Source organism: Eulemur rufifrons, chromosome 29 (genome assembly GCF_041146395.1).
Source record: "Eulemur rufifrons isolate Redbay chromosome 29, OSU_ERuf_1, whole genome shotgun sequence".
Classification (NCBI taxonomy): Eukaryota; Metazoa; Chordata; class Mammalia; order Primates; family Lemuridae; genus Eulemur; species Eulemur rufifrons.
Genome location: NC_091011.1, coordinates 86,249,859 through 86,263,920, shown reverse-complemented (window position 1 = coordinate 86,263,920; position 14,062 = coordinate 86,249,859). Strand labels below are relative to the sequence as shown.

General features: G+C 38.3%; 1 protein-coding gene across 2 annotated transcripts in view; it reads left to right on the top strand.

The window, feature by feature from the left end:
• DGKI (diacylglycerol kinase iota) overlaps positions 1-14,062 on the top strand; it is a 405,374-nt gene that overhangs the window by 255,326 nt on the left and 135,986 nt on the right. The window contains exons 20-21 of one of the 2 annotated variants that reach the window (XM_069461740.1): positions 7,158-7,357; positions 12,658-12,720. In XM_069461740.1, coding sequence (XP_069317841.1) covers positions 7,158-7,357; positions 12,658-12,720 — 263 coding nt within the window. The remainder of the gene's footprint in view (positions 1-7,157; positions 7,358-12,657; positions 12,721-14,062) is intronic. The other variant, XM_069461741.1, reaches the window with a different exon arrangement.

The following is a 14,062-nucleotide window of genomic DNA, read 5'->3' as shown; positions in this document are numbered from 1 at the left end:
TTTATTAAATCCACCAATACTGCATCTATAAATGATGTGCTGCTGGGTGAAATGGTTAAGAAATGAACCAAAAGAAAAGCCCTGTCCTCAGGGTGTGCACAGCTCAGTGTTGTAGGGGAAGACAGAGGAGTAAACAAGCAATTGTGTCCTGAAGTTATACATTCTGGGAGAAAGACCTATGTGAGAATAGAAGGAGAATTGAAACCAGAGCAGTGTTTATAAGGTGGGAATATCAGCAAATATTTCACAGAGCAGGAAGGAGCCTCTAGGAGTGAAATTGCTAAGTGGCCGTTGCCATCAGGGGAATTAGCCTAAGAGACCACAGTGTCCTAGGAGAGCTGCCAGTGATGGCTCGGTGACGGTGACGATACATACAGTGAATAAAGCCATGGATGTGGATAAAGACGAGGCAGAGACAGAGCTCTTTAAACTGTCAGTGGGGAGGCTGAGGGAAACGGGATGAGACAGGGTCAGATTTGTGCTTTGGAAAGAATATCGGGATGTCAGGGTAGAAGGCAACTGGACTCTCTACGGCTGGAGGCAGACAGACAGGTCAGCATGTTGGTGCCAGAGTCCGTGTGCAGACATGACAAGGCGTGGAAACTTGAAGTGAGAAAGTGGCAATGAAGGCAGAAGGGCCTGGCGAGTTCAAAAAAGTTACTGGGACACAGTGACTTATGTGTACATGCCTCCCGGGGGGCTGGCATAGGCGACTAAGTGAAGTGTGAATGTATTAAATGAGATGGAAAATGTAAAAAAAGGAGAATATTGCAAAAGAAATGAACTCTGTTTTAAATTTGAAATCCCTGTATGACATGTAAGGAAATAAAGAAATGGGCAATTTGAAACATATGTTTGGAGTTCAGGCGATCTCTTTAGGTTAGAGAGATTGTTTTTTGGGAGGATCTGCCAAATCCTTCTCTCTCTCATCCTACTGTTAGTAAGTAAAAGAGAAACATCATAGTAGATGGGAGTTGGCCAAGAAGAAATGGAATACTGAAATTATGTCAATTAATTTTTTCTCTTTACATGATATGAATAATGTAATACGTGCACACCAGCTAGCATCAAATGTGTGATTGAATCTCAGATTCTGGTGACTCTAGATTGCTTCCAAGGTAGAAAATCCAATCTCAGAAAAGCAGAGTTAAATGTAGTTTAAGCTGTATAATTTTGAACATTTTATCGTCTCTAAATATATACTGACATATAGTCCTCCATTTTCATACACATTTTATCTTACTACTTACTACTCATATAGCAGTACAGCATTGTAATTTTTTTATTCCACAGTATTTTTGTTCATTTAAGGTGCAAGAATCTTATTTTCAGTCCTTCACGTTGGGGTGAAGACTCACGAGGAGCTCATGGTGCAGGTTGAGAAAGATTTCTCTCACAAAGGTTAGGATACAAAGATGTAAAAAGTTTATTTACTTTCCCAAGAAAGAAAGGGAGAGAAAAAAAAAGAGAAAGAGAGGAGAAAGAGAGAAAGGAAGGGAAAATGGCACTCACTGAGAGAAAGTAGTGGGAAATGCTGGCAGCTGAGCAAAAGCAGTTGGTGCTTTTAAAGGATAAATAGGACTTTTTTTCCCTTTGCTGCAGACTGATAAAAGGAGCAGCTGAAATGGCTGTGTCTGCTTTTTCCATTTTTTTTTTTTTTTTTTTCTTTTCTTTGTGAGGCTGGCTTTATCAGAGTCCTTGAAATGTAGTCCTGGCAGGAACTGAGGCAGAGAGCTCGCAGCACTGTTTTCTGTTTAGGGCCCTTTAAGGCTGTGAAACAAACTCTTGGAGATAACAAGTTAGGCTTGAAGACAACCTAGTTGACTTACAGGTGTTTAATCAAACAAAACAAAGGGGGCAGTTGTGAGTTTATTCCTCTTACTTTCCGTTTGATAGTCTATTTTTCTCTGTTAGCTAGTTAATTAACGAGGCTACCTTTCACTTCAATTTCACATTTCTTGGACTGTTATGTTGATTATATTCTAAGGTAAATGTTTGAAAACTCTAACATCTGTTTAAGGTGATTATGTAAACAGAAGAGTATAGTTATTTGGATATATGTTCGTATATTTTTGCATATTTAAAATAGCTGCTATATAATTAAAAACATAACTGGTGGGTCAAGCATTTTAGAAAGAAAACTATCTTTTTAATTACAAATTGATATGTCTGAGGTAATTAAAACTATAAATTTTTAAGATCATGGACTCAACTTGGTAGTGACTGTAACCTGCCTTCATTGAACAAAAATTTAAGTAAATACCTGTATACCAGTAATCTCAATGAGAAAGAGCATTTAGGTTTTCTGTATGAGTCTTTACTTTTTCATAGAAAAGTTCTGACTTAGTAAGTATTCAATAATTGCTTGTTTGAGGTTTTTTTTCATGATCCACAGGGGAGATTTTTCAAATTCAGTCCTTTTCTTTTTATTCTCCTCCACTTCATTGTCTACAGTGGCTGGACATTAATCCCATGGCTGATATAGTCAAGGTAAGAGAGGAGTCTAGATGGGGTGAGGGAGAATCTGAGAGCATGAAATAATAGAATGTAGGCACAACCTAGAGTCCTAAAATACCAGGGCTGACGCAGATTGTAGCAGCATATCATAATTACCTTACATAGAAGGAAACTGAATCTGTAGAATTATTTGTGCCATAAATATTTACTCACATGGACAACAATTTATGATAATACACTGATACTGTTTAGACACCCTAGCTACAGCATGTTTTGCAGTGGAGCTTTAAAACACATCTGTGTCCAAAAATTAAAAAAAAAAATAAATCTTTATAATATAGCTTCATGACAATATAATAGCTTACAAAATGTTGTATAGAAAACTATAAAGTAGCTGGTATTGCTGCCACTGCAAATTATTTAAGTAAAAATTCTCATCTTGGTGACTAGTGTAGTGAGTGTATCAGAGAAGAAAAAAGCTCATGCAGATCATTCCATTGAGGCTATTTAATACAGGAGACTAGTTATGGGATGTTAGAAGAATTGAAAAGAGGGCAGCCAATAGATTAGCAATCCATAGATCAGCAACTGCAGAAAGTCTCTGTCATCTCTAGGGCTAGAGGGACAAAGGGAGAAGATGGTGTTATTAGCACCAAGGATCCCCGGCTGCAAGACGGAGGTGGAACCTGGGAGAAGCGGCCACGTGAGAAGCCTGTTGATGGTTGTGTTGGGAGAGTCACAAGGCAGGAGCTGGAACTCTGGAGAAAGGAATCACTCCATGAGGGCTGGGGCCACCGCAGGGGCCGCCTGGAGAGAAGCCTTCCCAGCAGGGAGTGGAGGCACAGAGGAGAATTAGCTGCTGCCAGACACGGCTTTAAAAAAGAGAGAGATTGGGAGAAATGCTTGCTCTCTTTCAGCCTGCTAGTTTTTATATTTATATTTTTATTTCTTCCTTCTTTGTGTGTGATGTGAGGTGATGATTTTGTTTTTCTCTGTATAGTGAGAAGTATTCCCAGCACCATTGACTACATTATCCACCATTTCTTCAAAATTGTGTAATGCCACATCAACATATTCCACGTCCTCACATGTGTGAGTCTCTTCTGTTCTCCCTGCATTTCCTTGGCTTTCTCTTTTGGCTGTTCAAACACCACTATTTTAATTACTGTGTCTTTAAATGTTACATGTCTCGATATCTGATGAGTAGTCTACTCTCTAGTGCTCTTCTTCTTCTAAACTATCCTCATTTATTTGTGGGCCTTTATTCTTCCAAATTATTTATAGAATCAGTTTGGCAAGTATATTATTTAGGGTTCTCCAGAGAAACAGAACCAATAGGGTATGTGTATGGGGTGAGTGTGTGTGTGGAGGGGGAGAGAGAGAGTGAGATTTGTTTTTATCTCATGTGAATGTGGAAGCTGGCAAATCTCAATTTGCAGGGTAGGCCAGCGGCTTGAGACCCAGGGAACAGTTGATGGTGATGCTCCGGTCCGAAGGCAGGCTGCTGGTAGAATTCCTTTTTCTTCCGGGGAGGTCATTCATTTTTCTATTAGAGTCTTCAGCTGATTGGGTGAGGCCCACCCACATTCTGGATGGCAATCTGCTTTATTCAAAGTGTACTGATTTAAATGTTAATCTCATTTTAAAAATACCTTCACAGAAACATCTCGAATAATGTTTGACCAAATATTTGGGTCCTACTGTAGCCTGGCCAGGTTGACACATAAAATTAACTATCACAACAAGATTCCTCAAAATAGTTATTTCTCTTATTTATTTGAATTACATTGAATTTGTATATTAATTTAGAAAAATTAACATCATTAGAGCATTGAATTGTCCTATCCTTGATTATAGCATGACTCTCTGCTTATTGAAGTCTTCCCTTATTTCCTTTAATAAAATTTTAAAGTTTTCTGCATAAAAGTCTTATGGTCTCTGATATTATGTTGAAAACTTTTGTTGCTAATAGATAACCTCATCTCTTGAAAGGAATGCTTCTGAATTTTCTTTGTTGTGAATCATGTTTTCTCTAAGTATTTTGGTAGGTGGCCTTTATCAGTTAAAAAAGTTACTTTCTATTCCTAATTTTTTTTAAGGTTATCAAATGTTATTTAAAAGTTATATGATTTATATATATATATATATATATAACATTTTTTTTATTTCAGCTCATTATGGGGGTACAAAAGTTCAGGTTATATATATTGCCCATGCCCCCCCATTCCCCCGAGTGTGAGCTATTCCTAATTTTTTAAGAATTTTTTATTATCAAAAGCATTGAACTTTATTATTTTTTTCCTTAATCTTTTGAGGTGATAATGTGGTTTTTCTCACTTAAACCACGAATATTGTGAAATTATGATGTATTTTCTGAAGTTGAACCGTTCTTAATTTCTTTTTTTTTTTTTTTTTTTTTTTTTTGAGACAGAGTCTCACTTTGTTGCCCAGGCTAGAGTGAGTGCCGTGGCGTCAGCCTAGCTCACAGCAACCTCAAACTCCTGAGCTCAAGGGATCCTCCTGTCTCAGCCTCCCGAGTAGTTGGGACTACAGGCATGCACCACCATGCCCGGCTAATTTTTTTTCTATATATATATTTTTAGCTGTCCATATAATTTCTTTCTATTTTTAGTAGAGGTGGGGTCTCGCTCTTGCTCAGGCTGGTCTCGAACTCCTGAGCTCAAACGATCCGCCCACCTCGGCCTCCCAGAGTGCTAGGATTACAGGCGTGAGCCACCGCGCCCGGCCCGTTCTTAATTTCTTAATTCCTGTAATAATCCATAATAAATTTATTTTCTAGAAAAAGGTTACTGGGAGCAATTAACTTTTTTTTTTTTTAAAGGATTTTGACATGTATGGTTATAAATGTAATTTAGGCTAAAATTTTGTTTTCTTGTACTGTCTTAGCTGGTATGATATTTTGGAAGCTATAGCATCATATTTTCTAAAGCAACTTGTATTAAATAGACACCATTTTTCCGTAAGCATCAGATAGGACTGACTTGTAAAACGTCTGTCCTCCATGACACTTTTGGGACTGGGGTGGATGGTGAAATGAGAAATATGTTTTTATAAATCTTTCAATTTTTAAAGTAGTTTAGATTCTATTTAATTTCTGTATTATGTCAACTTTTACAAATTATATTTTTCCTATTTCTCTTTATTTAGATTTTCCAATTTGATGTCTTCATAACATTCTTGAATGATTTTCAAAACTATTATCTCTTTAAAAAATTTTTTAAATCAAAATAGTTTTATGTTTTCTATTTTTTGATGTTCGGTCTTACAAGAGGTTTGTTTATCTTGTTAGTCTTTACAAAACACACAGACATTTAGCAACAAGCTGATAGTATATATATTTTTCCTTTTAAGAGTAAATATTTTAGATTTAAGCTAGAATTAGTATTTAACTACTTTTTAAAGTTTACTTCATTATAAATGAATTGATATTCAAAATGCATTATGATACATTTTTTTAGAAAAAGTATTTAGCAGTATCTACTAAAGTTAAATATATACCTAAACTTATGACATAGCAATTCTACTCATTTGTGTGTACCCAAGAGATTATGTATGTACCAAAAGATATGTGAAATAAAGTTTATATTAATAAAAGCTCCAACTGGAAACAACCAAATGTTCACCTGCAGAAAAATGAATAAATATATTTTCCCATATATCAGTCAAACATAATGATGAGCAAAAGATGTCAGATACAAGAGTACATACTGTACGATTTATTGTACATGAAGTTTAAGTTTGGGCAAAATGAATCTATGGGGATAGAATCAATAACAGTCACCAATGGATTGTCAGGAGGGATGTCATAGATTGGGAAGGGGCATGTGGGAAACTCTTGGGTGTTATAAATTTTCTAAAGCTTGATCTGGATGGAGGTTCAAATATGGGTATAAAATATTCACTAAACTGTATAATAAAATTGTGTAATCTATGTGGGTTATACATCAAAAATGTATTATTTCTATCACTAAAAGGATAAATGATACTAAGTACTTCTTTTTTGTTTTTACCAAATCAGGGAAGTTATGCTAATTTGTTGCTCTTAACAAAATACTTTTAATATTGGCTTGAATGTCCATTCTGTGGCTACCATGGTGCACTGAGTTCTTACTGTGTTTGATTTTGATCCTCAAAGCTGCTTTACTTTCCAGAATGTTGTTAACGAGGTGATGGATACTATTTTGTATTTCATTGATCATATAGAGGTTAGAAATAGCTTGAGGAGGTTTTATGTAAAAAGGAAAAGCCTGCCCGAGCTTCTAAATTAACCAACAATGGGCTGCGTATTTAAGAATTAGATAAATACAAATTAGAAATTAATAAATCACGTACTTTTTCTCCTTTATATTCTTTTTGTTCTACATATTTTGTTTATTTAACAAGTACAGGTAATGTAAAGAAAAACCTTAGTATTAAACTAGCACAATTAAATTTAGATTTAAAATGAATGAAATTTAGATTTATTTTAGAAATAAAAGTGAAAACTGGTTATTAAAACTCATCAAAATTTTGAATATTTATTTATCTTAATGGTTTATCCAGGATTCTTATTATACTGGTAGCTAATTTTACTGTGTTCATCTAAAGCCCTTTGGTTATGTTCAATACGCTTGGGGTTTCTAGCTTTTTTAAGTAGCAAGAGCTGACTCCTTGCTATCCTTCAACTCTTGTTTTTCCAGGCTGCCCTCCAAGTTGGGGGCCATGGCGAAAGACTGCACCAGTGTCGAGAAGTCATGCTTCTAACTTACAAATCCATTCCCATGCAAGTGGATGGGGAGCCCTGTAGGTTGGCCCCAGCCATGATTCGCATCTCCCTGAGGAATCAGGCCAACATGGTGCAGAAGAGCAAGAGGAGAACATCCATGCCTTTACTCAATGAGTGAGTCTGCTCCTTGCCTACCTTGCGTAACAGGAAGACCTTGGAGAGGAGAACGCAGAGCATGTGCATGGTCTGGGACCTCACTGTGTTGGGAGAGGAGAAAAGTCCAGGATACTCAGCAGTTCCTTGGTCTCTCTTGGGAGCGTATATTTTTTCTCCATGTTTATTATGCAGTTATCACACCCTTCTTTTAGAAGTTGTTACCATATGTGAGATAGATGATTCTCTTTCACTGACCTCTTGAGTGTATGTTTACTGGGACTAGCAGACAGTCATTGAGAGTGATTCCAGGGTGGTAAAATGTGTCTGCATAAATGTGTTCCTATTTGTTTTGTTTTAGGGAGGCATAGAATTAGCCTGCTTTTTACCAGGTCACTTGGAGGGTCTTGGCTTCTCCCACAGCAGGAGGCTGGCAGAGCTGGTCTGTGGCTTGCCTGTCCGCATTGCACCCTTTCTGCCTGTCAGTGAATCGTCCCTTTCCTGATGCTCCCATTTTCAGCTCCTGCTTCGACTCAATTTTACCTTTCTGGGCAGCATCGTATTGTCCAGACCTACCCTGAGCCCCAAGCACAGAGTGTCCTCCTAGAGTTTTCATTTCTTGGGTGTTTTGTTAAACTGATTTGAGGTAAGGCGATAATGCCTAGATATTTAGAATGCATATTCATTTTACAGTGTACCTTACTCCAACTGGTGACTTAAATGTCTGTATGGGGTTGGAGAAGGAGATGGAGAAAGAAGGGGATGTGGGGTATCTTTTTGAGTACCTCCTATGTATTACGCCCATATGCCTATGTTCGTTTCAGGGCTTAGCCTTGGGTCATTCTTTGTCACAGTGAGGGACCCTCAAAGGTGCTCCTCCTGTTTGTGGCCTGTGATGCATGGTTACCTATTTGCACTGAGCGGCTGCCTCCCTTGCGGTGCCTGTAAAGCAAGGGCATGCTTTGCCACGTACTACTGAGTCAATGTGACAATCTACAGAAGTGCCTAGAATAGCAATGGTACAGGTGGCCTGGCTCACTGCCAACACTTTACTGCACCTCTTTCTCTGCGGGGGCATATGTTGAGGAACAGCATTAGACAGTGCTCTCTAAGGGTTTCAGGTTTTGGCATCTGCTTCTAAATCTGACACCGGGGTGAGAGATCTTCTCTATCCTTTGCTTCCTTTTCTTCCAGATTCTGGACTTTCCCGGAACTTTTCCTAGATCATTTTCCGGAGGTGTCATTTAGTATATTTCTTGCTTTGTTTACATCTTGCAGCCAGTGAAACTCCTAGCTCATTCCAGATGCTTCCTGTCCTCCCTGCCTTTACTTTCCATTAGGTTGAATATACAATTGCTGAGTTTATATGTCAAAAAAAGGTGCGATGGCAGCAATTGCATATGGTTCACCCAATTCCCCCTAGAAATGTTAGAGTTAAGCCATAAAACTTTGGTTTGGCAGAAATCTATGAACCAATAAGTGAAAAGCCATCTCTGAGATTGTACCGTAGCCTGTGTTGTTGGGTCACTTGGAGCTAGCTTGTTAAGAAGATATAATAAAACTAAGTTTTTACTATCTATAGGCAAAGTGCTCATAGTCTCATGCCTGCTGCTTCTATATTTAATAGCCTTGTCAGACATGAAATTGTTAAGAATTCATTTGGGCTTTCTTCACATATAAAGAAGTATAAATAGTTGTTTTCTTTTTGTACTCATGGCACATGTGATATATGATGTCATTTCTTGTGGTACTTAGCTGTGCAGGTGTTCAAGAAGCAGCCTCAACTCAAAAATACGGTTCCTTACTTCCCAGCGGGGGCAGTGGCGCCTCCACCGAAGCAGCCCCAGGCCATATGAAAGAACCATGGGAAATAGGAATAATAGTATGGTTTTCATTTTTAAAACAAATATTTATAAAACTTAAAAAATAACAAAGGTCTTTATTATTGCTTATGAAAAATTACCATCATTCAACACTATATTTTTAGAAAATGAGTACAGATAGCATATTTTCAAAAGAAAGCGAAAAACCTAGTCACCATCTAATACTTGCTCACTAAACCTTAAGTTCTCTCACTGTCATCTCATTCATCCTCTGTGATTAGATTGTTTTTATTTCACTAGAATTCCTTGTTTTCAAATCTAACATCTTCCACTGGATTTCTAAGCGGAGTTTCAAGTTTAAGGTCAGCCTTTCCTTTAAGCCCTTTCTATGAGTTTTCTTCAACCTTCTGAATCCTTGAAGCTTTTCTCTGCTTTGGCCATTACTTGTGTGAAGTTCACTATTTCATTCAAGGAAGAAAGAGAAACTTGAAAGACTTTTCATTCCTTTATTTCCTGCCGTCCCTTATTGTCTACCTTTTTTTTTTTTTTTTGGTCTCTTTCTTTTATTCTCCCTTCCTTGTTTTTACTGTTTCCTCTGTGTTATTTGCCTGTTGTCTTTCTTACTAGAGGAAAAAAGAAATTTGTTTAAAATTTCTTTAAAATGTTAGCTTAACCTGTGTGCGTGTGTGTGTGTGTGCGTGTGTGTGTGTGTTTCCGGTAAGAACAGGATAGCTGTTTGATTCATGTTAAGGAATTAGGCTTCTTTCACATAGCACGTTAACTGTGAGTATTTGAGATTTGAGTGTCCTGGCTCCCTAAACAGCTGTTCCTTTTGCACTTGAATGTCTTTATTTCATAAGGATCTGCCCTTTCTCTGGGAGACTGCATCTTAGATCTTTGTCTTCAGCCAGACTTTTTTCTAAAAATTGAAGACTCATACCCAAATATCTTAGTTGACATCTTAACCTTGATATCTCATGGCAGCCTCAAACTACATGCTAAAAACTGGACTCATTAAATCTGTTCCCTTTGCTTTTCTGCCCCATCATCCCGTGAGCCTATTCCATTCACAGTTGCATGCATGGTATCACCATCCACTTGATCACCATGTCCCTGGCCCCTGGGGTCATCTCAGTCAGCTCCACTTCTACACATCCATCAGGCTAGCTACCATGTCCTTTGAAATCTACCTTCTATTTATTTCCCAAGTTTTTAGCTCTCACCCCCTCTATCCTCTTGGCTAGCAAAACAACTTGAGTTCAAAGGCTATGTGAGCCACCTCTCAGCAGCATCACCAAGATGTGCTCCAGACTCATTTTCCTGTTCCCCACCATTATTGCCTTCACACAATCTGTCCTTTCCACCAGTTAGAATGATCTTTCTAAAAATTGAAAGCTTGGATTTCCCAGCTTTGTAGACCTTTTCAATCAAAAACATGTTCATCCTTATCACCCTGAGCTCCAGAGATAACCGCCATTCCTGAAGCAGTGGCCTGTCTCCTGCCTCCTCCTGGTTTTGTGCACTGTTGCTCTTCTTGCTGTGCCCTCATCTCCTTTTCATCTGCTGACTTGCACTCAAGCTCAAGACTCCGCTGAAATACTACTTTTGCAAAGAAGCCTTTTCTGTCTGCTGCTAGCTGTTAGATGCACCTCTCAGTGCTCCTGTGGTGCTCTTGGTGACTTCCATACACCGTTCATTAAAATCCGTGTAATCATTGATTTATTTGTCTCTCTTCCCTGCTACATGGCGAGGTCCTAGGGTTTTCCTTGTAGGATCCCCAGTGTCTGTCATGGTTCCTGAGACACGGTTGCATATTGCATCAGTGACTCACACATTGATCCATTTTATATTATAATGCTATCTTTGCTGTGTTTCTCAGAAATTATTTCTAAAATAGCATAAATCTAAAATTTCATGAATATAAAAACAATATAGAATGTGTTTTGATCACATTTTATTATAAGTTGAAGATACATACTTAATAATTTCAAGATATGGTTCACATGGATTGCTGGAAGAAGATCCCATGAAAAATGGTTAAATATTAGGCCTTCGTGATGCCACTAGGTCTTATTTATGTCAGAAGGAAAAATAATGTTTTCTAAAAAAAAAATATTTATTGGCTTATCCTCTCATTTGCTGTTACTATATTCAAACTAAAAGGCCAGGCCTCACTGTGTTCAGGAGCCCCCGTGGGTACAGAAGCATCTCTCATTTTGTCATGACGTGTGACTCTACATGGGGTATGAACTCCAGTAAATATCTTCCTCCAAGAAAAGTAATAGAAGAGATCTATGTAAGTTCCTATTCATGTACTAGTAATATGATAGCCAGATACATTTGATTATGTTTCTTATTTGCAGGGATCCCTCTTACACTGAGGGAGATCAGAAACTTAAAATTACTCAGGTGTTTAGAAAGGTCTTTAATGAACTGTTATCCTTAGTTTACTAGTAATTAAGGCCACATTGTTAAAGATGATCATTTTATCCAATGGCAAGATTTCTAGTTAGCAAACTTTGAATTGGGCAACCGGATCCCATCATCCCAGGCTGCTGAGAAGTTTTGTTGGCTGTAACTGAAAATCCTTGGAGGATAACATGGATAGAGAGAGCCTAGAGCTGGAGTTAACTCCTGGGTGACTTTGTATGTGAGAATTTATGTACCCAGAAGAACAGAGAGATCGGGGGAGCTATGTCTATTGCAGTTATAGTAAAACTGTTCAAATGAGAGAGTGGAGAGAATAATTCATGTAAAAGCAATAGGACATTTTGAGTTTAGTTTCTCAAATGCTACATTTTATTTTTTCTAATAGCCACTATAGACTGTCTCCATTATAAAATAAGGGAGAAAAAAGAGAAGTCTATGATTTTGTTTTTCTACCCAGAGACTATGGGTATAATTACAGCATCATGGTGATGAAATCAGACTTTCTTGGTGTTATCTTAAAGAGCCTTTGTTGTTTAACTGAAGGAAGTTAAAGTTTTGGTGAGTCGCTCTTTTCAAGATGGTTGTCTTTTGATGCGAGTATTCCTACCAAGCCTGGGGAACCGTGGAGGCTATGTGATGAAAGGATTAAATTGACCTTTAATCTCCTCAAAGATGAGTTTACTGTGCCAGCCTGCCACTCGAATGTGTAAGTGTGCGCCTCCTCTCCTTGGGTGTTCCGACTGGCCGAGAGTCAGGGGAGCCATGCTCATCCCGCCCGCCCCAGCCCTCCCGCACTGGCCCTCACCTGGCCCCGCACTCAAGTCCGTGGCTTGCCTAGAACCAACGCCTTCCATGTGTCCTGTTGGCTTCGTTGCTATCACTGGCTTTTTTGGATTATTTTTCGTGGCTGGCTTGATTTTCCTTTTCCTTTCATTCACTGTTTGGTGACGCGCTCATTTAATTTCTGTTTAAACTTTGTGTGTCTCTCTTTCTCTCCCCTGGCTTGTTCCTTGTCTGTCCACGCTGTCGCTGACTCTGTCTTCGCTGCTCATTCCCTGCTGCCTCTAGTATCCATCAGGTGCAAACTGCGGACCTTCGGCGAGTGTCTGCTCCCCCCGGCTCCTTCGCCATGTGAGTACAGTGCTGTTCTGTTTCTACATTTCGCCCCCAGCCTCTTCTCCCCCCCAGGGCTGGACAACCTGCGTCCGTTGCCTTCACAGGTCTGCCCAGATAAGGAAGCCACCTAACCGTAATTGCTTTCTTGCCCCCTCTTTGATTTGAAATGGAGCTGTGAAGTTCTTTGTGTTCTATGTGTCTCCATCCGCGAAGAGTTAACAGTATAATCTTTTTATTAGGTACTTTAGGGTCCGTGGTTGCTTGGGGTTGTGTAAAATTCCGTACTGCGTTTTTATGGAAAGTGTATAATACCATTATACATTACGTATAATACTATCAGACCATTCGATTACCTATAGGTCAGGGATGAGTTTGAGGAAGTGCCTACAGCCCATGGTTTGTGGATGGACCCTTAAAACTACGCATGGAGTTCTGAGTGTATGAACATGCATATTTCTGGGTTGAAGATCCATACTGTAATAAAAGAACAATGACCCCAAACTGTCATTGAGTTTGCAAAATGTATTTTTATACATATTTAGTAGTTTATACTTAATGTACTCCAGGGCATTATTTTTTTGTGGTGAAAACAAACAACGAGAAAATATGCTTTTTAGCATTTCAGTTCAGGATTATTTGGTGCTGTTGCCTCTGCCTTGTCCTTCTTTCTTTTTTCCTTCTAACATATGCTTATCCAGAATTTACTATGTTTCAGGTACCGTTACAGGAGCTTTACATACATTAACTAATTTATTCTCCTAGGAACCCCATGCCTTATGTGGCATCATTATCTCCATTCTATACATGAGGAATCTGATGCACAGAGAGGTTAAGTAACTTGTCCAAGGTCACACAGCTGATAAGTCATAGAGTGGGATTTAAACTCAGGCAATCTGACTTCAAAGTTCATGCTCTTAACAGTTTATAATCTGCAGCTTTCATCCATCAGGATCCTATGTATTTCTCAAGGCCCACTTGAATGATTACCTTTCCAAAGAACTCCTTGATTCTTGATGTTACAATTAATTATACCCTCACTGCAGTTTTTTATTTATGTCTCTGTTATAGTAACCGTTCTCAAGGTTTAATTTGGTATTAATTACATTAACTCTGTATCTGTGTATTTTCCATGTTAGACAGGCTATCTGAGAACATTGGTAGTATCTTTTTCTATGAATATGTGTGTTTCTAGCCCATACACATTTCTTAACACTAAGTATTCTGAAACCAAACAATGGTTGATTGGTTGGTAGAATGAATGAATATAAGAATACATATCTATTAATAAATATAATAGAACTATATAATATCTAATATCTAGTGATATGACAAAGTAATTCCAGAGTCCGGTTATAAA